The 24,749-nt window shown below is 39.8% G+C and overlaps 1 protein-coding gene across 2 annotated transcripts; it reads right to left on the bottom strand.

Annotated features, from left to right (window-relative positions):
* Positions 1-95: 95 nt before the first annotated feature.
* On the bottom strand, positions 96-16,174 carry LOC100489307 (ubiquitin carboxyl-terminal hydrolase CYLD). Of its 2 annotated transcripts, none has more exons than XM_002934322.5 (15): positions 15,947-16,174; positions 12,413-12,907; positions 11,936-12,221; positions 11,529-11,594; positions 10,661-10,938; positions 9,104-9,272; positions 8,831-8,972; positions 8,010-8,132; positions 7,759-7,850; positions 5,837-5,900; positions 5,585-5,717; positions 4,988-5,096; positions 1,275-1,393; positions 963-1,170; positions 96-771 (listed from the first exon to the last, which is right to left on the bottom strand). In XM_002934322.5, the coding sequence occupies exons 2-15, from the start codon at positions 12,860-12,862 to the stop codon at positions 587-589; spliced, it is 2,424 nt and encodes an 807-aa protein (XP_002934368.2). In that variant the 5' UTR covers positions 12,863-12,907; positions 15,947-16,174; the 3' UTR covers positions 96-586. The 2 variants fall into 2 exon arrangements, with proteins under 2 accessions (XP_002934368.2, XP_012826702.1); XM_012971248.2 differs by having other exon boundaries at positions 11,529-11,591.
* Between the last annotated feature and the right edge of the window lie 8,575 nt (positions 16,175-24,749).

Raw genomic sequence — 24,749 nt, 5'->3', positions numbered from 1 at the left:
TGAGCTGCACAAGGCGAGACTATACCTGAATAAAGGTTTATTTTAATTAGTATTTGCTGACAAAAATATTTGCAAATCACAACACAAGATACCTATTTCCAAAAATATAAATATTTTTATTACAATGCTGTACAGTGTTTTGTTCTGAATGAACAATGTATGTGCCATAAACTAAAGACATAGTCGTAGACAAACATCCAAAATTTGCATTTTACTGTTTGTAACTTGTTACAGTAGTTTGAATCTAGAAAACAATAGCAACTGAGCATCCAGACCTCTGTATTGTCACTTGGATGTCCAACTCAATTGAAGGCATGATAAGGCACTAAAGTTTACAAATGATACTAGGCACTACATAGAACTGAAAAAAGGCACTGGAATTATTTATCTTTCAATTTCAAGACATAATTAAAACAGGAGGAATAGAGACTGATGCAGTCACCTGACAAAAAAACATGCATCAGACAGAATGGAACTTTTTTGTGGTTTATGTGCAGGTGTGCAAAAGGAACTGAGGAGATCACAAGTTTTGAAACACCAAAAAAATGGATATGAAGCAATTAGGCAGATTTTTGCCTACTGCTTTCTATTTGTAAAGGCTGAGATCTGGGCTGTAATACAGACACATGTAAGCATCACATAACAGCCGACGGGCATATGTTGGCATAGTCTTTGGGTCTTCCTGCTGAAGCTCCTCAGGAGTCATTTTTAGATACTCAGTCAGCTCTGGACAGGGAGTAACCCGTGGTATGTTAAATCCATTCTCTCCACCTAATGATGCATATAGAGAGTAGTTAAAAAGAGTGGGACAGCTGTAATTAACAGCAGATAGAAGAGGATTGAAGAGAGGGTGAAAATATGAATATGAAAATAGTAGAAAACTGAAAGAATGGAAAATGAGTTATAGTGTAAACAGACAGATTTTGAGACAGATCAATGACATGAAATGTATGGGCTCTCACCCTCTCTGTCAGCCATGCTGTCAAAGAATGCCCACTGTGTAGAGTGATGGAAACTATGCCGAATAAAAGCCACATAGTGGCTAGTTTCTATGCAAAGAACTGCATACAGTTGCATACACTGTCGATGAAGTACCGCCTGCTCACTTAGATCTCTAGGCACACTTAACCCACGTGGGCGGTGGCCAATGCGTCGTCGGTGAAGGTGAACCTAGCCAGAAAAAAGCATATGATCATGACCATTTTGAGATTTGTTCCATTGTGGCAAAAAACTTTTTTCTCCATTTGTTTCCTGTGCAATTGAAAATACTTTACCTGTTTGCTGCAGAGTTCACAGTACTGTTTGATATGTCCAGGGCTAATGCCAGTATCTTCATAACATTCCTGACATTCCACCACTGCCAGTGACTGACAGATAGAGCATTGCCTTGGTGCTGCAAAGAGAGGCACACTAATGGAATACTAGTTGAAATCTAAACAACAACATTTTCCTAGTTTGCTGTCCTCCTTCAGCTCTGCACATACAGTGAGGAACATAAGTATTTGAACACCCTGCGATTTTGCAAGTTTCTCCCACTTAGTCTGAAATTCACATTGTAGGTGCATTCCCACTGTGAGAGACAGCATTTAAAAAAAAAACATTCAGGAAAACACATGATTTTTAAAGAATGTATTTATATTGCACTGCTGCACATAAGTATTTGAACACATGAGAAAATCAGTGTTAATATTTGGTACAGAAGCCTTTGTTTTCAATTACAGAGGTCAAATGTTTCCTGTAGTTCTTGACCAGGTTTGCACACACTGCAACAGGGATTTTGGCCCACTCCTCCACACAGATCTCTTCTAGATCTGTCAGGTTTCGGGGCTGTCACTGAGCAACACGAAGTTTCAGCTCCCTCCAAAGATTTTCTATTGGATTTAGGTCTGGAGACTGGCTAGGCCACTCCAGAACCTTGATATGCCTCTTAAGGAGCCACTCCTTGGTTATCCTGGCTGTGTGCTTCGGGTCATTGTCATGTTGGAAGACCCAGCCACGACCCATCTTCAATGCTCTGACTGAGGGAAGGAGGTTATTGCTCAAAATCTCACAATACATGGCCCCATTTATCCTCTCCTTAATACAGTGCAGTCATCCTGTCCCCTTTGCAGAAAAGCACCCCCAAAGCATGATGTTCCCACCCCCATTCTTCACAGTAGGGATGGTGTTGCAACTCATCTTTATTTTTCTTCCAAACACGGCGAGTGAAGTTTAAACCAATAAGTTTTACTTTGGTCTCATCTGACCTCATCATCCAGATGGTCATTGGCAAACTTCAGATGGGCCTGGACATGTGATGACTTGAGCAGGGGAACCTTCTGTGTAATGAATGCATGATTTGAAACCATGACGGCGTAGTGTTCTACCGACAGTGACCTTTGAAACTGTGGCCCCAGCTCTCTTCATGTCATTGACCAGCTCCTCCCTTGTAGTTCTGGGCTGATTCCTCACCTTTCTTATCATCAGTGATACCCCACGAGGTGAGATCTTGTATGGAGCCCCAGTCCTAGGGAGACTGACAGTCGTCTTTAGCCTCTTCCATTTTCTAACAATTGCTCCAACAGTTGATCTATTTTCACCAAGCTGCTTGGCAATTGCCCCGTAGCCCTTTCCAGCCTTGTGGAGGTCCAAAATTTTGTATCTGGTGTCTTTTGACAGCTCTTTGGTCTTGCCCATGGTAGTAGTTGGAGTCTGACTGACTGTGGGGTGGATAGGTGTCTTTAAAGAGCTCAGACAGGTGCTACTAATTTACATTAATGAGTGGAGTTGAGGTGGACTTTTTAAAGGTAGAGTAACAGGTCTTTGAAAGCCAGAATTCTTGCTGATTGCGAGGTGTTGAAATACTTATGCGCAGAAGTGCAATACAAATACATTCTTTAAAAATCATACAGTGTGATTTTCTGAATTTTTTTTTTTTTTAAATGCTATCTTTCACAGTGGGAATGCACTTACAATGTGAATTTCAGACGCCTCCATGATTTCTAAGTGGGAGAACTTGCAAAATCGCAGGGTGTTCAAATACTTATGTTCGTCACTGTAAGATTATCAACATGCAGAACATAACAATAAGACTGGCACCCTGCAAGGTTTAACACAATTTTATGGTGAAACACGAATCTGTATCATAGGTTTTACTTTAAATCTATTTTATTTTCTGTTGTTCTCTTTAGATTAGATACAGTGGAGGAAATAATTATTTGACCCCTCACTGATTTTGTAAGTTTGTCCAATGATAAAGAAATGAAAAGTCTCAGAACAGTATCATTTCAATGGTAGGTTTATTTTAACAGTGGCAGATAGCACATCAAAAGGAAAATCGAAAAAATAACTTTAAATAAAAGATAGCAACTGATTTGCATTTCATTGAGTGAAATAAGTTTTTGAACCCTCTAACAAAAAAAGACTTAATACTTAGTGGGAAAAACCCTTGTTTGCAAGCACAGAGGTCAAACGTTTCTTGTAATTGATGACCAAGTTTGCGCACATTTTAGGAGGAATGTTGGTCCACTCCTCTTTGCAGATCATCTCTAAATCCCTAAGGTTTCGAGGCTGTCTCTGTGCAACTCTGAGCTTGAGCTCCCTCCATAGGTTTTCTATTGGATTAAGGTCCGGAGACTGACTAGGCCACTCCATGACCTTAATGTGCTTCTTCTTGAGCCACTCCTTTGTTGCCTTTGCTGTATGTTTTGGGTCATTGTCGTGCTGGAACACCCATCCACGACCCATTTTCAGTTTCCTGGCAGAGGGAAGGAGGTTGTCGTTCAGGATTTCACGATACATGGCTCCATCCATTTTCCCGTTAATGCGAATAAGTTGTCCTGTGCCCTTCGCAGAAAAACACCCCCAAAGCAAAATGTTTCCACCCCCATGCTTGACGGTGGGGACGGTGTTTTGGGGGTCATAGGCAGCATTTTTCTTCCTCCAAACACAGCGAGTTGAGTTAATGCCAAAGAGCTCTATTTTGGTCTCATCACACCACAGCACCTTCTCCCAGTCACTCACAGAATCATTCAGGTGTTCATTGGCAAACTTCAGACGGGCCCGCACATGTGCCTTCTTGAGCAGGGGGACCTTGCGAGCCCTGCAGGATTTTAATCCATTGCGGTGTAATGTGTTTCCAATGGTTTTCTTGGTGACTGTGGTCCCTGCTAATTTGAGGTCATTAACTAACTCCTCCCGTGTAGTTCTAGGATGCTTTTTCACCTTTCTCAGAATCATTGACACCCCACGAGGTGAGATCTTGCGTGGAGCCCCAGAGCGAAGTCGATTGATGGTCATTTTGTGCTCCTTCCATTTTCGAACAATCGCACCAACAGTTGTCACCTTCTCTCCCAGCTTCTTGCTAATGGTTTTGTAGCCCATTCCAGCCTTGTGCAGGTCTACAATTTTGTCTCTGACATCCTTGGACAGCTCTTTGGTCTTTCCCATGTTGGAGAGTTTGGAGTCTGCTTGATTGATTGATTCTGTGGACAGGTGTCTTTTATACAGGTGACTAGTTAAGACAGGTGTCCTTAATGAGGTTGACTAATTGAGTAGAAGTGTCTAACCACTCTGTGGGAGCCAGAACTCTTAATGGTTGGTAGGGGTTCAAAAACTTATTTCACTCAATGAAATGCAAATCAGTTGCTATCTTTTATTTAAAGTTATTTTTTCGATTTTCCTTTTGATGTGCTATCTGCCACTGTTAAAATAAACCTACCATTGAAATGATACTGTTCTGAGACTTTTCATTTCTTTGTCATTGGACAAACTTACAAAATCAGTGAGGGGTCAAATAATTATTTCCTCCACTGTACAATTTTTGTACTTGAAATCTCAAGTCCCTCTTTACAAATGCACTGGGAGAAATATACATTTCTGGTGTAAGGCAAAATTTTGTGCACAATGTTAATTTAACCTGCATATTCCATTGCACTAATTTAGTTATAGAAATTATCAATATCAAGCTAGAGGTTACAAAATCTATAGGGGTATCCTAAGTGCTTACTGTCCTCCAGAAGGTCTGTTATGTCCAATTCCAGGGTAGGTATAATGGTAGGGAACATTTTAAAATTCTTTCCATTCCTGGGCATTTGGATTATGAGGCAGGAAGGAGCCTAAAAGAAAAACAAATGAACATAGGCCACAGTTAAAGATTTTCAGGTTTATTGAAGCTACTTCAAATTATACATCATATCCAACAATTAAAAAAACTGTATTTAGTAATGTGACATGTTACATATGTAAACCATACATCTGGAGTTTCATATTCATATGTAAGCCTTTTTCAAGCATGGCCCACAATTACAATAAAAGTAAAATCACACCAACACAGAATGTTAAAATAGCATTTTTATGGGCAAAATCCATCCCTCACCATGGGAGCCAGCAGTCTCTAGAAATGGCCTTGTGTATTAATGTCAGCATGTCCCTTGGTGACCTTGATACAGTTTTTTTTACCACATTGGTGATAGTCAAAGGAATTATCTTATTAAGTTGCCACTTTTAAAAGGTATGACATTATATTCATTTAAAATGTACTGATTTCCTGTTAATTACATACCAATACAATTTTAACTTCTCATGTTAAGAAAAACTTTCTTACTTCTGTGAACTTAAGATCACTAGTGACCATGGACCACTCCAAGAGCTGCTGAACACTGGGTATATTCACCGATTGCCTTTTCTCCATGAAGATTTGGTAGAAAATGCATCCTTGGGGCTTCTTCTTGCATGTCCTTGTTTGGGATGGCATCAAAGAAAGCATTTATTCATAATAAAGGATCAAATAAAGTGAAAGACGAGTGGTAGACGGAAGCAAAGATTAGCAAGGGCTTCACATGACGCTGAATTTTACCTGATATAAAATAGAGGCTCTACTTTAAGAACCTGGAACAACTGGTTTAAAAATTCCTCTGGATCTATAAGAGAAAACCACCAAATGTAACAACACGAAACCAAAAATCAGCCTTACGATAACAGCAATTTAGTTTTAGTTACAGTGTACAGAACTGCAGTTGTTAATAATGGCTGTTAATTACAACAAAATATAGTATTAAAAAGAAATCAAAAGTACATATAATAGCATATAGTAATACATATAATAATATAATATTCCGTACACATGCATCTGTGCAGTATATTATATATATTCAAAGTGAAGTCTGCACACAGTCCTCTTCCCAACATGTGCACGGTCAATTGTTAATTTATAGAAGATAAAGGACCAGCACTCCACTTCTCGGGAATACCAAGAGAAACGGAGTGCTGGGCAGGGCAATAGTACATTATATTTTTATTACTTTAAAGCAATTTCATTTATTTGGTATTACTGTTCCTTTAAAGATGTGCACTACTTTCTGTGCCCATCACTCTTTCTGGATTTTAGTTTAGCAATGATGTGCAGCTCATGAATAGCCTGCACAGCACTGCTGACTGGTCTGCCTACTATGATAGTGGAATTTTAGATTTAATCAAACAGTGCTACTTATTATTGGTCACTCCCTATGAAATCAATGGAAAACATTCCAAGCACTGCATACAGATTTTTAGGATGCTCTGTGGCCTTCTTAAAGAGGCAGTATACCCACTTGTTCAACATGAGTTAAATATTGTTTTAAAGGTAAAGTAAAGGTGAAATTACTGAGGGGGTGCTAAAAGATAGGCACCCCCTCTAGTGACTATATTCACTTACCCAATACCCTGGGCTGATGCTCCTGTTAGCAGAAAACTGCACCAGCCCAGGATTCTTCCAGCAAGTTTTTGGCACCCCCAGTGATTAAACCTTTCCTTCTCCTTTAATCAAGAAAAATCTATTGTTTTTGTTATTTCTTGAACTAAACATGGCAATCAGGGAAACTGAAGCAACTCCATGTTTGGTCCCTGCAGTAAACATAAGAATAGCAGTACACTGACACCCAAAGATTTTTGATTAAAATAACTGACAAAAAAGAATGCTCAACTAGGGATGTACCGAATCCAGGATTCGATTTGGGATTTGGCTTTTTCCAGCAGACTTCAGAACGAACACTGTTTTAATAGAGTTGAATTGCAGGAGGGGGACTCTGCTAACTCACTACCAAACGGATTCTGATTATCTTCCACTTATCTATACTTAAGGAATTTTAGTGGGGGGGGAGCACTATCTTAGTAAAGAATATGTGGATGCGAACTCGCGTTCCTTAGCATGGGTAAAGTACTACATATGTAAAGTATTTGGGAATGTGAATTTTTGTCTTTCAACACCAGAAGTGTCTAAGGAACCCTTTTAAGGTCCCGAAAAATCTCAATTTGTTATTTAAAGGTAATTTAAGAGCCCTTCCATGTATTAAGGGAATTCCCCAAATGTTTTAAAGAAGCCTCTGGCTTATAAGCAATTATGTACATTAAATCTAACCCCTTTTAACGCAGTATGGGAAATACAATCTGTGTATATAAGGTACTATTTACATAAACTAATACTGTGTATATACATTAATTCTTTCCTTTTTAATTTTGTGTATTATTTAAGTTTTTTAATCACAAGTGGATCACAATAAAGTTTTGGAGTAATTTTATGAGTTTCCTTTGGAGTGTGCGAATTTCTATGATGAGCGCCAACTCCTAGTAGTTTAATCATTTAAAGAATACACAAAGGTAAGCAGTAACAGCAGCCAGACAGGTGGGGGGCAGCAGGCTGCCAGTTGGACAGCACTCATCTCTAAAGGATTAGAAAATATCAAGTAAAGTGGCAATTGAAATATACAGAAAATATATATTACAAGAAACCAATTTTTATACCTTTCTCTTCACTGGTAAATCCTGTACTCTTTCCTGCTGCTTCTAAAATCTTTCTTAAGGCCATTACTTTTGTGGCACATACATAGCCATTTCTACAAGAAACAAAAAATAAATTCTAGTATTATATATAATCACATACATATATATACATTTTGATATAAGCCATATAAGTGACTTTAATGTCAGATGGAATCTAGCAGAGCAAGAGGAGAGCCTTTACTTAAAATGTATCCCACGCAAGGTGCACTCACTTTCGCAGAGGATTCACTATTTCAATGCGCAGTAAATCCCGAGTCTCAGTGTAGGAATCACCGTCATTCTTGTCTGGAGGACGTAAGAGCATTGTGTCCAACACAGACGAGCAGGCGAACATGCTAGTTGTGAGAAAATTTAGGAGGAATATTTAACAGTGTTTCTTTATGACACTGAGACACAAAAGAAACAATAAAGATTACAAGTTTAGGGAATATTGTCACAGGAAAACATGTTTATTCAAATGTATCAGTTAATAGAGCTTCTCCAGCACAATCCTGCATTGAAATCTGTTTTTCAAAAATATTTTTTTATTTAATTTTTAAATTTCACATGGGGCTAGCCATTTTCTTCATTTCCTAGAGTGCTACAGTCATGTGACCTGTGCTCTGATAAACATCAGTCATAAACTTCAAACATTACTGCGGAGCTGCAAGTTGGAGTGATATCACCCCCCTCCCAGTAGAACAAAGGGAAGGTAGAAAGATAGCAGCTCCCAGTAAATATCAGAATAGCACTCAATAGTAAGAAATCCAAGTCCGGCTTGGGACTCCTCCAGTTACATGGGAGTAATAGAAACAATAGGTAATCCAAAAGCAGTTTTAATGTGTAGCACTGGCTCCTTCTGAAAGCTCAGAATCCGGTACAATGCACTAAGATGGCTGTCTACACACCAATATGACTAAAAAACTAAAAAATACATTTATTGGTTTTGCTATGTAAACAGTGTAATTAAGAAATAAAAAGTAAATACATTTGGCTTTGGCATGCATACAATATACTAATTTACTCTGAGTACCATGAGTTGTTTTTTAATTACCAGAAAAGTGTTGCATCCAAGTAGCAAGAGTTACAGTGGCCCTGAATGCCTTTTTTCCATCCTATCAAACGTTCAATAGCTTCTGTACCTGTCACAGGAGGTGTGTTCTCTTCAATGCATTCGCTAGTATAGTCTTTGAATGCTAAATAAAGGAAGATGTGGTGAAACACTTCTGGTTTTTAACCCATTTACATCACATTAGGTTATTAAAGTGTTGCGACTTTATTTTTTCTTTCAAGTGTTGACACGGTCTTCAGAAATATAGGTGCTTACCAATTGAATTGCATCTCTGAATCTGATTTGTTGATCCATAGATAGAATAGAATCGGGAGTCTGGCCGACAGTTTCTCAATTTGACAAAGAGTGCTTTATTAGGCCCACAATTAAAATACCGATTTCCCCTGTATATTCCATCTGTTCCAGCAGATGGCATTTCTAACTCCTGGGAACAGAAGTAACAGTATATTTAGGGTGAAAGCATGCTAGCATTTTCATAGACAGGACAACCACATAGCTAAGCTGAAATGATGCAATGTAATTCATTATTTACCATACTATGCAGGCATAATACTGTTTTGGTGTTACCTCTTGCTATTGCATTGTCATAGCCTTATTTTTAGCCTTTTTACATTCTACACTGCCTAAGTTTCACTAGCTATTTTTGGAGGTTTCTTTTTGAGAGTGATTAACTAATGATGTACAAGTTAAGTATGAGTTACTTTTTTTTTAATTTTACTTCATAATGTCGTAATTGGTTTATTTGTTTAAAATTAAATTTTTGAGGATTGGTTGGATGGTTTTCTTGTTTTGCCTTGTTAAATAACAATTGATTTCTATATCTGAGAGAAGGACAATTGGTAGAGTAGTTGGCTCTCTGTGCATTAGGAACAGGCTATATAAAGACAACTATTTCTGCATTATAATTGATATTTATATTTTATTGCATCATGAATAGCTGAAAGATTGCTTATTACTAGGCAATGGTTTGGCAGCAAAATGCTGTTGTTGCTGATATACTGTAAATACTCGAGTATAAGCCGATCTGAGTATAAGCCGAGGTACCTAATTTTACTTTAAAAATTTATTGACTTGAGTATAAGCCTAGGATGGGAAATGCAGCTGCTACTGCTAAGTCTCAATAATCAAATATTTAATGAAAGGATACTCAGCGTGACCCCCTGTGAATTCTACATAAATATATAAATGTTGGCAGCTGCAGATTAAGAGTAATAATATGTATTATAGTCAATTAATATATCTGCAGAACACTTACTTAACAAATATATTTCTATTAATGTTACATGAAAATGAGAAGGCAATGAGCTCTAACCTTTCTAAGCACTAAATCCCCCACCAGTTAGAGCAGTGTTCTCAACTGCTGCTTGTCAGGTACATCCGTAGTGTGTGCGCCGTGCACACCGCCCCCCCCCCCCCCCACGCACGCACGACGAATGTATCGGTCAAGTAATCTGTATGTATGTATGTATAACTTTATTTATAAAGCGCCACAAGGGTACGCAGTGCTGTACAATCTTACAGAATACAAAATTACACACAGGGAGGACAAGTGATATAATAAATAAATATATATATATATATATATAAAGTGCCATGTGGTATGAGACACAGTAGGAAGGAGGTCCCTGCCCCGTAGAGCTTACAATCTAAGTGAGAGCTTACAATCTGGCGCTGTCCTTACTACTCGACTCGAGTATAAGCCGAGGGTTCCTTTTTTAGCACATTTTTCATGCTGTAAAACTCGGCTTATATTCGAGTATATACGGTACTTCTGAAACTTTAGGGGAATACATAAATAAATGCTGACTTTACCATTTCAAGACCTGCTATAGGTTCAGAAGAATCTGGAATCTGTCCAATCCAACGGATCACCCCATAGATTGGGGGTTCATCGACTTCAACCATTGAATTGAGCTCTAATTCCACTTTTTTACGCTCTGTTTCAGACAGGGGGCTAGATGGAATTCCATTTTTTGGTGGACAGTAAAGACTAGGGAGCTGAAGACTATCTTCAGTTGCAACATGGAAATTGGAATGAATCTGATGTCCCTCCAAGGAAGTAGTCAGAGGTTGTGGTGCCTCTCCATCAGCTGTTAAAAAAAAACATTTAAATATATTACCCAATACTATCTGTTCTAAACCTTTCAACATTGCTGCATTCAACCTTGAGTACTTTAGTTAATTATGATTAATGATAAGCTGCACAATTGCCACTACTTGTCAGCTGGTTACTTTAAGTTGGCCATACACATTACGATTTTTAAAAAAACTTTTTGTTATCATAGGACCAAGCTTATCTTGAAACGATTGTTTTAAAGTAGGATTTATCATGTTATTATATTTATTACCATTTCAAGCGATATTGTCTAGCTGAAGCTAGGAAAACTACTTTCTTGGTCCTGCAAACAACTAGACAATGAGCAAAATTCATTGCTAATGATGGAAATTTTCAAACTTGCCCACTCGATTTTCGGATCGATGTGGGATGAAAAATCGCCCAATGTGTGATTGTTCGGTACCCACTAACCCTGCAATAATTTGTCAGATTTGTCGGATCACGCTGAAATTGGCATTAGAGAGAGAAAAAGCTTAACGTGTATGGCCAGCTTTACTCTCCAATGATCCAATTACTGTTGGTGGCTTCAACCCTTGCATTATTACATGTATTTAATCTCTCTACCTGGTGAATGTTCTTCTGGCACCCGTGTTTTGATATTTCTCTCTTCTGTTGCTGGCAGATGGTCTACTGAAATAAAATTAGAAGATCATATACAACATTGTCAGCATTCTAGAATCCTGCAAGAGAAATTTGTTTAATCTGAGGTCATTTTTTATAAACCACAAACTACTAGTTTTATATAGATGATGCCACTGGTTAAGATCAGTTAAAAAACCCCAGGGGAGCAGAGCAGTGACATGTAAACCCTTGAATTAGTACCAAGGGATAGCAGCATAGTTGTAGTGTCAAAATACTTCCTGAAATAGTAGAAGACAAGCACTGAGCACATCATACTTAAACAACCAAGACCCAAACACAAATCCTTCCAGTTACATTCAATCCCATTAAAAATTGTAAAAGTGTTTTACCACTTCCTTTCTCTGCAGCTCGCTGAGGACTTTGCTGCCTGACGCCTCGTGAAAGGAAGTTCACTGTTCTTTGGCTCTTCTCCAGAATATTCCTTGACCGTTTCATGGGTTCCTCCCTCCTCGCTGATGAAGTCTCCTCAAGTTTACCTCCTCTGCGTGTCTGGGTTTCATTATAATCCCAATCCAGGCGGCTTCCCGGTACAAAGACACCACAATTTTCCTCACAGTGGAAAAATTTTTGACCATGAAACGAGCCATCTGTAAAACCTTTTCCAACAGCAGAGCCCTATAAAAATCAGTGAGAACAATCTTTTTCTATCACAGAATATCTACAAGGAGTTAACAGGATTTTCTTATACAAATTAGAAGAAATTTTCATTAGATGTTTTGGAAAATCAAAGTCCTTATTTTATCAGACAGAAAACACAAAACTAATTAGAATACATATATATCTTTGTTTCCAACCACATTACTTACCACAAGTTGAACCCCAAATAGAATTCCTTGCTTTTGACAAACAGGTCCTTTGTAACGAAGCACGCCTCTCTCCCTGCGTCCGCTGGATGAGGTTACCTGCACCCTAACAGGGTCTCCCTCCTTCAGTTCTATCACTTCCTGCAATCTACGCCTGTCTTTGTAAAATGCATAACGCTCTTCTGTGTCAGTCACAGCCAGTAGCACCATCGCAACTTTGAATCGCAGTTCCGCTACTAACTGTATGTCAACACTCACTATCCTCTGGGTTTCCTGCACTTTTACCCAAAGTGGAGGTGGGGAAAGCGATGGGTCTACTCTTACAAGGGCAGATGGTGGGGTGTCAGCTTTGATAAGTATGCTTCCTTTTTCCACTTTCTCATACACTCTGTCAGGTAATTTAGGGAGTACTGGAAAATCATCAATGGCAATAAAGTAAGCAGGAGATGACATGTTTCCTTCAGTAGACCACCAAATCAAAGCAAATAGAAAAAGAACCTGAAAATGTAAAGAAAAAAAGATAGGTGTTACTAGGTGTCCCAATTTAATGATAATTAAGAAATCTCCTATAGTGTCTAAAAAAAGAATTTCAATTAAAAAAAAAAAGCAAATGAATTGAGAACACATATGAGCTTCTCTACCTGAAAACGATGCTGGAATCGGGTCTGGGACGGAGTGGCCCACCGAGTTTTTTCCCTGGTACCCCACGGGCCCAGTCCTACCCTGAACTTGCACCACAGAGCAATTGTCTTCCGCTTTTTTGTTTTTCAATGGTGCCAAGTGAAAAAGCCGCTTTTTTTGCTTTAAGTCCAGCTTTTCACTTAACTGTGCATGCACACCAGGTGCCAAAAAGCAGGAAGGAGTTTGTTCTGTGCTGCTCACTCAAAAGTACTTCTGCCCGGTGTAGTTTTCTGCTAACAGTAACAACAGCCAAGTAGTGATGGGTCAGTGAACAAATAGTTGACCCGCACCCATCCTGATCCTGCCTGCACCCAACCTGCATCTGCCCCATCTCTAACGCCACAGAGGGGGCGGGACAGTTGCATGCCTATAAATAGATGCTGCTGGAGATGAAGAGGGACACAGTTAATTCACAGGTGGGGAGGGTGGCAGAAATAGCTTGGTCATAACCCACCCATGACCCGCTTCTGTTGTGCGAATGCCCACACATCACTATGGCCAGGGTATCAAGTAAGTAAGGAGGTGCCTACCATTTGTCACACAGTGTTACAGGCCATTTTCCCATGTTTGTTATAATGCCATAAATTTTATTAATAATAATCATTTATTTTTTAGAATTTGGTAGGCCTAATTTTCCCATCAATGTGATTAAACAAACAATTTCACAGCAAAACTCCTTCATTAAACTGCAAAAGTACTGTAACCCTTGTTTGACACAAATCATGTTTCCAGCTGCTGCCAGTCCGCATACCATTTCAGTTGTGACCCTCTCTCTTAACTGGGTCTTTACAATTGTGATTGGATAAAGGGATGACATTGCTAATCTACAGTTTAGATACTGTGACTGAAGAAATAAGAGTGCCAGTGGTCCTTAACCATAACTGAGGTACGTACTTAGTATAATCAATCCACGTGGGATAGTTTGAGACCCTATTAACATTCAAATAAGAAGTAGATATACATGCACAAGTGCCAGAATGAGATAGGACAGTAAAGTTTAAGTTGACTGTAGAGGTAAAGTGGCCATACGTTATAAGAGCAGATCTTTCCCCAATATGCCCACCTAAGGGCCTCTAGGGCCAAACAATCAAATGACAACGTTGGAAATAGGAAAACTTGGAGCGAGGACTGCATCAATGAGTGGGGTAGTGCCTTCGGGGTTCCCCATACATTGGCAGACAAGCTGCCAAAATGGTCTAAAGGACTCGAATCCGCAGCATATATCTGCCCATGTATGGCCACCTTTATACCTGGGAGTGGTCCATATCCCCTCCAGTGGAAGCCTCTTACAGAGTGTTAAACTAGCCTAAAGGCGGCCATACACGAGCCGATTCTTGCTGCCGATTCGGCAGCTAATTGGCCCATCTAGGGCCCCAGGGCCAAACGACCGAATTAGCCTGGATTTGTCCGATATCGCCCACCCGTAGGTGGAGGATATCGGGAGAAGATCCGCTCGCTTGGCAACATCTTCTATACCAGGCTCCCCAGCAGTACCCATCTGTAGTAACAGGTCAATAAAAGAAAGAATTATGTGCTCTATCCCATCACATTAACTATGGACATAAACAAGTCATCAAACTGTTTTTTACCAATAGAGGATACATCCCTCCCACAGGGCATAGGTAACAGTAACTGGGACTTCTTAAACTAGAGGGGTAGTTAACTCCATTGGCCCCTACAGCATTTCACTATGGCACTCTGTTGGTTAATTCTCTTAATTTCCCAATCTCAAGCATCCATAGGAACACCTCCCTTCCACCACTGTCATCTTACTATGCCAGTAAATGTGCTTTCTGTGATGTACATAGTTCAGGGTAAACTTTTTGTTTGGGGAGCCTACCAATAGAAGGCTTTCTATTGGATACATTTTCTATATAGAGTACTTACAAGTGACCAATCTTGTAAATCATATGATACTGCAAGTTATAGTCTGGCAATAAAAAGAGCCTCAGATTAGGCTTGTTTAGCCCTGAGACAATAATTGGATCAAATAGTGGCCCATTCAAGCCAGTTGGGGAAGGAATACATTCACAATTACATGCAGTCCTTGCCCAACTGAATTATACAGTTAATATTATTATTATAATTATTACTGCCAGGCATTCTATATATGACTGAGCCCTTAGAGATACTGATGGTCAGCCTTTTAGTTCCATACAATTAACTACTGACAATAGTGAGTCAGCAACCAGTATTTCCCAAAAAGATAAAGATAAAAATGGATAAGGAATACTCTCAAGGAAAAAAAGTTAAGGTGCTACATCCTTCAGGCAGGGTAGGGGTTACTCACTCAATGCCTAAATTCCAACAATACTAGGCATTCTATTTTGCTGCCATTATAAGAGCAATAACTTTGTATGCTTTCAGACTGGGCAGTATTGCTCTCCTCCCTGCATACAATACATGAGGCAGAAGAGGAAGGAGCACAGCCCTTGCAGAGAAGGGGTTACACATTAGTTGCATAACTGAGCAGGGAAAGGGCTGGAATCAGAACTTTCAGCAGGGGCAGCAGTAGAATAATTGAAAAGAAAGACTGTATTGTGTTTTCTTTGTGTTGTTCCTCTTAGTTCTATTAGCAAGGTTTGCATGTAGTTCTGGCAGGCTCCCAGCCCCTCCTTCTGACCCAGACTTGCTTCCTGCTTCTGGATAGTCTATACAACTGACACCAGTGCGAGCCAGATGTTATTGAACTAAAACTCTCAGGAGCCCTAGGCTGATAATGACAAGTAAAAGTTGCAGTACAACAACCTCTGGAAACCATGTTACAAACAGCACTCGGCTTATGCTTCTAAACTAAATTCCCTTCTGCTATAACACGCAGCAATGCAAGCACTTACATAGCCAAATAAAACTCACCTTCCCTGAGTGGGCTGTGCTGACACTACGTGTCTACCATAGGGCACTGGCGTGGGTTTCTCTCCCGGTGTGTTGTGCCAATGTAAGTAAAGCTACATAGCAAACCAACATTTTCGCTCTCTCCTTTGACGCATGGCTGGGAAAGTACAACCAGGAAGTTATTGTGGCAGGAGCAGCTTGATAAAGGAGCCAATGAGAGGCAGGCTAAGGGGCTGAATAAGCCAATGGCTGCCAGCGAAATGGGTTAGGGAAAAGCCCAGACGGGAACAGAAAGCTATTTAGATAACTGTCCCAGTGGAAGAGGCACAGAGAAAGTGAACAACTCGTAGGGATTTCCGTGCAGGAGTAGGATCCCTAAGGTGTTGTTAATCTATAATGTCAAATTCCAAATACAGTTTCATGGTTGCAGTTTGGATGTCCATGAACTTTAGCAGCTTTCCAATATATATAAATTAAACATTTTCATTGGTTTTAATTTTATTAAAACAGCGGTGTATTAATCATAAGGCACCCCTCGGGTGCCTATATTTTCTTTATTATAAAATGCCCCCAACCTCTGCTGTAGATTTCCTATGGACACTGCATGTAATGTCACTTCTGGAGCGTCTTTACTGGCTGCTTTGATGGCTTACTCTTGTGTAAGATTTAAATGGTATCAGTACTGAGATTAACTGCCCCCCCCTGCATGGTTCTCACCTCAGATTCAGGCTGTAATCCCCCTGTATTGTTTAAATATGTAATCCCCTGTACTGTTCACACCTTTTAATCTCTGCATTGTTCATCCCCTGCAGTGTTTACACCTCAGGCTCAAGCTGTAATCACCCACATTGTTCACCTCTTCACACCTCAGACAGACTGTAGGAGCAGTAGAAACCCATAAATAATCCCTGCACACTACAAAAAGAACATATACTGAGGTGGTACAGCAATTAAAACATTTTTTAATATATAGTTATTGTGCAGACTGTAGGAGCAGTGCCAGCATTGTGTCACTGTATGCTGCCTGTGTGTGCCATAAGGCAGGCAGAGTATGGCACACACAGGCCAAGTATGGCACAAACCAGCCAAGAATGGCACACAGTCAAAGTATGGCACACGCAGGCAGGGTAGGGAAGGCAGAGTATGGCACACACAGGCAGCATAGGGCAGGCAGAGTATGGCACATACAGGCAGCATAGGGCAGACAGAATATGGCACACACAGGCAGCATAGGGAAGGCAGAGTATGGCACACACAGGCAGGGTAGGGAAGGCAGAGTATGGCACACACAGGCAGCATAGGGCAAGCAGAGTATGACACACACAGGCAGGGTAGGGAAGACAGAGTATGGCAGGTTTTTGCTGTACTACAACCATTAATATGGGTATGGTCATGTGATAACACGGGTGTGGTTTCAAGTGGGTGTGCTTTCAAAAAGGGGAGTGGTTAAAACTGGCTTCCATTATCGGTCCTCCACCACGAAGGTCGGAAAAATTCCGGCCCTCGGTACCACAGAAGTTGGACAGCACTGCTCTAGACTATTTTTCCTCCTTTCATCGCCCAACCTCTTTATTCTTCTAGTCTCTTTTATTTACATGCTAGAATCTATTCTTTCATCTATTTCTACTCTTCCTTCCCATTCAGAAATAGAGAATGACCATGAAACAGGCCAAATGGTCAGGATCAGGAGGGCCCACTGAAACCTGAGGCCACCGGGAGTTTTCCTGGTATCCTGGTGGGTAAATCCGACACTGTATTTAGGTCTGGTGCTTAGGGCAATGTAAATGCTGTGTTTGCATTTGCTGCACTGCTGGGTCTGAAATAGTGTTGCAAACCAGGGGATTAAAGCTGATTATTTGTTAAAGGTCACCCATCATATAAAAATGGTTTCCTCCACACCAGATGGGGGAAACAATGATATTTTTTAAAGAAGAAAAGCAACCCATTGAGCACTTTAGCCCACACACTGGGAAGCCATGTTTGACGAGTGGTGCAGACCTAGGGTTGTCTGCAGTTTTAATCCGGCCCAGCATAAATTTGGGCATTGCATTGACTGTATTGAAGTGGGTATTACTTTGTAATAAAATAGAAGTGGGTATTACTTTGTAATAAAGTAGAGAGAACTCAAAAGTTAGCCAACATTATTGTATTCAGCTGTGAAACTACAGGGCGTGGTGGTTAATAGCAAATGGCAGGTCCCTCCACGACATCCACATGGTGCCCTTCCAGTTACAATAACAATCAATAACACTGAAGTAGAAAGGCAAGGAAAACCTGCCTAAAATATGTACAAATGACCTTGCTTCTGAAAAAATATTTACAAGCGCTATTGTCACACTAGGTTGTTGGGGCCCTTCATCCTTCATCATTTCATATTTAGTAGGCAATGCCTCCAGGGGGTCTGATTACAGTAATTGTAAGGACATGGTAGGGATGGAAATACATAATTTTAGTGTAACATTCCTGAATCCTTTTTAACAGATTGACGAAGGGACAAAAAAGCTAAACACAAACATTAAAGCTACAAGAGCTACTGCAGGTGAGTAAGAATACCAATGTCTTCTACTGGGGTAGGTATATTTGGTTTGGCAACTACACTAAGCTAGTAGCTCCCCTTCTGCACCTTAAGTATTTGGCTAATTTTAATGCATGTTATTCTAAAAGTATACATAAAGTATAGCAACTAAAGACTCTCTACAATGAAGATTATCAACATTGGAAGTTCATTTTACAGAACAGGTAAGGAGGTAACATAGTAAGTTAGTTTGAAAAAAGACACAAGTCCAAAAATTTTAACCTTCTGAAGCCTCTCTAATTTGATGCAGAGGGGGAAAAATTCCTCCCTGATTTCAAATAAAGCATTAGAGAGATTATTATATGATCCCCTTATATACAGTGGTGTGAAAAACTATTTGCCCCCTTCCTGATTTCTTATTCTTTTGCATGTTTGTCACACTTAAATGTTTCTGCTCATCAAAAACCGTTAACTATTAGTCAAAGATAACATAATTGAACACAAAATGCAGTTTTTAAATGAAGGTTTACGTTATTAAGGGAGAAAAAAAACTCCAAATCTACATGGCCCTGTGTGAAAAAGTGATTGCCCCCTTGTTAAAAAATAACTTAACTGTGGTTTATCAATTTCAATTTTCAATTTCAATATCAATTTCTGTAGTCACCCCCAGGCCTGATTACTGCCACACCTGTTTCAATCAAGAAATCACTTAAATAGGAGCTACCTGACACAGAGAAGTAGACCAAAAGCACCTCAAAAGCTAGACATCATGCCAAGATCCAAAGAAATTGAGAAACAAATGAGAACAAAAGTAATTGAGATCTATCAGTCTGGTAAAGGTTATAAAGCCATTTCTAAAGCTTTGGGACTCCAGCGAACCACAGTGAGAGCCATTATCCACAAATGGCAAAAACATGGAACAGTGGTGAACCTTCCCAGGAGTGGCCGGCCGACGAAAATTACCCCAAGAGCGCAGAGACAACTCATCCGAGAGGCCACAAAAGACCCCAGGACAACATCTGAAGAACTGCAGGCCTCACTTGCCTCAATTAAGGTCAGTGTTCACGACTCCACCATAAGAAAGAGACTGGGCAAAAACGGCCTGCATGGCAGATTTCCAAGGCGCAAACCACTTTTAAGCAAAAAGAACATTATGGCTCGTCTCAATTTTGCTAAAAAACATCTCAATGATTGCCAAGACTTTTGAGAAAATACCTTGTGGACCGACGAGACAAAAGTTGAACTTTTTGGAAGGTGCGTGTCCTGTTACATCTGGCGTAAAAGTAACACAGCATTTCAGAAAAAGAACATCATACCAACAGTAAAATATGGTGGTGGTAGTGTGATGGTCTGGGGTTGTTTTGCTGCTTCAGGACCTGGAAGGCTTGCTGTGATAGATGGAACCATGAATTCTACTGTCTACCAAAAAATCCTGAAGGAGAATGTCCGGCCATCTGTTCGTCAACTCAAGCTGAAGCGATCTTGGGTGCTGCAGCAGGACAATGACCCAAAACACACCAGCAAATCCACCTCTGAATGGCTGAAGAAAAACAAAATGAAGACTTTGGAGTGGCCTAGTCAAAGTCCTGACCTGAATCCTATTGAGATGTTGTGGCATGACCTTAAAAAGGCGGTTCATGCTAGAAAACCCTCAAATAAAGCTGAATTACAACAATTCTGCAAAGATGAGTGGGCCAAAATTCCTCCAGAGCGCTGTAAAAGACTCGTTGCAAGTTATTGCAAACGCTTGATTGCAGTTATTGCTGCTAAGGGTGGCCCAACCAGTTATTAGGTTCAGGGGGCAATTACTTTTTCACACAGGGCCATGTAGGTTTGGATTTTTTTTCTCCCTAAATAATAAAAACCCTCATTTAAAAACTGCATTTTGTGTTTACTTGTGTTATCTTTGACTAATAGTTAAATGTGTTTGATGATCAGAAACATTTTGTGTGACAAACATGCAAAAGAATAAGAAATCAGGAAGGGGGCAAATAGTTTTTCACATCACTGTAGTTCTACATAGTTAACATACCACCCATTAAGGCCTCTTCTCCAGTGTAAACAACCCTAACTTGGCCAGTCTTTGTTCATAACTGAGACTTTCCATACCCTTTACTAGCTTAGTTGCCCTTCTCTGGACCCTCTCTAATTCAATAATATCCAGTTTGATCACTGAATACCAAAACTGCACAGCATTTTCTAAATGGGGCCTTACCCTTGCTCTGTAAAGTGGAAAAATAACACCCTCCTCCCGTGAATCTATGCCCCTTTCAATACAGCTCAAAATCTTGTTTTCCCTTGCAGCTGCTGCCAAGTGCAGTCCCATTAAGGGTACAAGTGGATTGTGTATTTTGGCATCCCAGGTGCATGACCTTACATTTATCGACATTAAATCTCATTTGCCACTTAGCCGCCCAGGTTGCCAGTTTGTCAAGATCCTGCTGCAAGGATGCCACATTCTAGAAAGAACTGACTGGGCTGCAGAGTTTTGTGTCATCTGCAAACACTGATACATTACTTATAATACCCTCCCCTAAGTCATTTATGAACAAGTTAAACAAAAATGGACCTAGTACAGAACCCTGAGGGATCCCACTAAGAACTTTACTCCAAGTAGAGAATGTACCATTAACACCCACCCTCTGTACCTGATCCTGTAGCCAGTTTCCTATTCATGTGCAAATGAAAGTAAAACACAGTTTAACAAAAAGTATTGTTCTATTAACGAGTAACTCACGCTATCTCTTTCCACCTGACAAACACTTCATTTCTGGAGAATTTCCTTCCTTCTCAGCAGGTCTTTCCACATCCAGCTGCTTCAGCACTCACTTCTGGGTCCCCACTTGAGGTGCTTTGAAAGGATGTCTCTCTTCTCTAGGCCTGCCGCGGAGATTCCTGTGCTGGTGGGGTGCTTAGGAATTTTATACTTAGGGAAAGTTTTTTTAAAATGAGGGGTTAATTTTTTTTTTTAGCTATTGTCATACATGACATTTTTGGTACAGAGATCACTTGCACTAAAACTAGGCAAAGAATTGTAGCAAACTGCTATTTGAATGTGTCCAAAAAGGTGTATGCACATGCACATGTTTTCTATATGTTTTCTATATGTCTGTTCATCAGTACTGTAGGGGGCACAATTACTCTCTCTGCACTAGAAGAGATAAAAATCTTAATTTAGGTTTGTAAAATTGATAGGAGGGGCTTTTTGCAGCCCCTGATAACCAGTAAGGCACTGCCACCTGAGGCATGCCTGCCTATGATTAGCACCCTAACTAAAGACTGAAAGCATCTGCCCTATGTTCCCTGAGAAACACCTCACCGACTTGGCCTGGCGCCCTAGGAAACCTGGCCGGATTGTCCCCCCCGTGAACTTATGAACCCACACGGGGGATGTTGGGGCCGTTGGAGGGGGGTGATGCGGTGGGGGAAGGGCACGGAACTAGGGGTAAGTGAAAGGAGAGGCACCTGCCTGGCGCCCACCCTTGCGCTCTAGGCAGGTGCCTCTTCTGCCTACCCCTAGCTCCTTAACAACTTGACACAGAGTTTCCCTTACAGACATATGTTGTCTGTCTATAACTCCTAGACTCTGAAATACAACAATGATACAGGCAGTAGTCTAATGTCATGCCTGTTTAACTGGAGTTTTTAGAGATGAAGGTAAGCATCAGACCACAGAAGGCATCACTGGGTACAGAAATATATACTCACCCAACCAAAAGTAAAAATAAGGTTACTATGGAGCACATGTAACTGACATTAAGCTCTAAATACGGGCCACCTTTATTTATCCCACTGCTAAATACATGGCAGTTCAGAGTGGCACTAACATTTTCTTAACCCTATCATTCCTATGAATAATTTTATAGCTTGGAGGGTTGAATTCAGTAGAATTTCAGATGTATAGACTGCAGCTTTTTTTGTTTGCTTTCTTCCTAAGTTTTATGTGCAGTAAGACTTGTACTGTTATTCACTGTGTTCAGCTAATTTGATCCTGACTTGGATATGACTTCCTTATTTCCTAAAATCTAGAGACTTGTGTTTTCTTTGAGAGGAATCAGATTGTTATCTATTCCATGTCAACCCCCTCTATTTTTAATTTTCTGTTTGTTTTAAATAATTTTGAATTAACGTGAAAGTACAAAAATAGAGTTGGGAAAAAAGAAAGCACATATAGGTCATGTGAAACTGCAAGCTCCTTTTAGCAATTTAAAAGGAGAAGCTTGAAAGACAAGTCACAGATGACTCATGGTGCCCGAGGTGGGCCAAGAAGAAGGAAACCATAGCTTAGTATGGGGAATTTACTGTACCAAAAAAGGGAGTCACATGCTGTCCACCAAAGCCTCTACACTCAGGAATTTTCTGCTATTTTTTTCTTATTAATCATGTCCTAAAGGAATTTTCCTTTGACAGAATTCAAATGTCTGGCAGTGTGACCCCACAAAACAGGACCATGACAGTAGAAAAAAAGATATCTACAAAGATTTCCAAGATTTCGCTGTAAAGTGAGCAATATATACATTCTTAAATATCAGTTATCACAGAGAAGAACATCGAGACAACCCCTCCAAACTCACTCACAGTTGCTTGCAAATGACAATTGCTGCTCCAGTCATTTGAATATTATTTATTGTATTTATTCATTATCTTGCACTAAACATGTTAAAATCGGAAAGTGAGCAGCTCATTATATAGAGAGTTTCTCAAAGGACTGCGGATTTGTTTTGATTTTGTTTATAGGAACAGGCAGTAGAATATGACTTTACATTCAGTTTCAAATTTTGCACTGTATAGTGTAAGAAATAACAAAAAACATACATGTTACAAAATTAAAACAAAAGGCAAAAGGTATGTCCTATTCATTAAACTGATGCTGAAAAGTTCAATACTACCTGTTTAAACCAATACATACTCACTGCTGGGTAAAAACTACCTGTTTGGATTTCCAAATTAGGAAATACGGACAGGACTATGATCAGCCAATCACAGATTGCTGTGTTATAGCCCCACCCAGTGACATTATCACCCCACCTCCAAAACTTCACTGCCCCACCCCTTGATGTCACACCATCCCCAATACATCATCGGCCTTCTGCTGCCACCAGGAAGAAATATTAAAGAACATTGCTGGAATGGTATGTTATTTATTCATAAACTCCACCAAGGTTCAACTCAATTCTCTAGGCAGATTTTAGCAACATCTCATATTTACTAAAAATTGTAAGTGTATTGTTGCTAAAGCAATGTGGCATATTTTCTCTTTGCGTAAATTCTGTGAAAATTCATCAGTCTATTTTGACTATATAATTACATGAAGAGATGAAATAGATACTGAGATGCAAAAGTATCTACTCTATAATGGCAGTTCACCAGCCTGAGCCTGACGAAATTTCTCTTGGCAGAAATTCATTCTTGTACTGGCGAAAAGATGTAGATATTTGCAAATGTGAAGAGCATTTACCCCAATGCAGAGTTAATTCCCCAAATCTTATTGTAATCTTCATCTAGTCAGGTGAAGATGTTGTGGTTTCATATTTTGTTTGGCAAATATGCCCCATGGTATCTTGCAATGTTGTGCACCTTACAGGCTTGTATATTCCTGATTTTTTTATGTTTTATGCTTCTCTGTCTGATTGCCAGCTTTAAACATGTGCTGCCCACTGTTTGTTTGCCTAGAGTAATACTCCTTAACTGATAGCACTTAAAGTAATTTTCCATTCAAGAGAATAGGAAGCTGTTCAGAATGATTTGGGGAATATAGGACCTTAAAGTGATACTGACGAAAAAAATACTCTTCAAAATATTAATTTACATAAAAAGTTACCTATAGGACATGTTCATCATTGTTCACTGATAGGGCTGCTTTTGTAAGTAATTGTTACTTGAAGTTCCTAAACCTGACTGTTTTTTCCAACCTCCTTATAGCTTCTAATGCTAAAGGCCTACTGCTGCACAAACATGGCAGCCCCCTCATAGAGGAACATAGGGGACCAGATAGGTAATGTTAAAACATCAGGAAATACTTTTATGACAAAATTATAAAGCTCATGCAAAGACAATATTATTATACAGTACATTTAAAAACAGTGAAATTTTAGGTGTCAGTATCTTTTAAAGCTTAATATGGGCAAGATTGAACTGCTTATATTCCCACCACATCCTGGCCCCCTCCCTCTGTATAACATTACAGTTGAAAATATCACCCTACATCCAGTCCTCCAAGACAAGTGTCTGGGTGTCACCTTAGATCCATCTCTCACATTTTCAGCCCACATCGCATCTCTTAACAGAACATGCTCCTTCTTTCTAAAA

Source organism: Xenopus tropicalis, chromosome 1, assembly GCF_000004195.4.
Source record: "Xenopus tropicalis strain Nigerian chromosome 1, UCB_Xtro_10.0, whole genome shotgun sequence".
Taxonomy (NCBI): domain Eukaryota; kingdom Metazoa; phylum Chordata; class Amphibia; order Anura; family Pipidae; genus Xenopus; species Xenopus tropicalis.
The sequence above is the reverse complement of the archived record's forward strand: the minus strand, read 5'-3'. Positions and strand labels throughout refer to the sequence as shown.

What these genes read in the sequence shown, in the direction of transcription:
- LOC100489307 (XM_002934322.5), bottom strand. Translation starts at nt 12,862, where the DNA reads ATGTCATCTCCTGCTTACTTTATTGCCATTGATGATTTTCCAGTACTC. An exon ending in AGCTGCAGAGAAAGGAAGTG is followed by an intron (nt 11,595 to 11,935) that starts GTAAAACACTTT and finishes ATTTTATTTCAG; the next exon opens with TAGACCATCTGCCAGCAACA. An exon ending in ATAGTGAATCCTCTGCGAAA is followed by an intron (nt 7,851 to 8,009) that starts GTGAGTGCACCT and finishes TGTTTCTTGTAG; the next exon opens with AAATGGCTATGTATGTGCCA.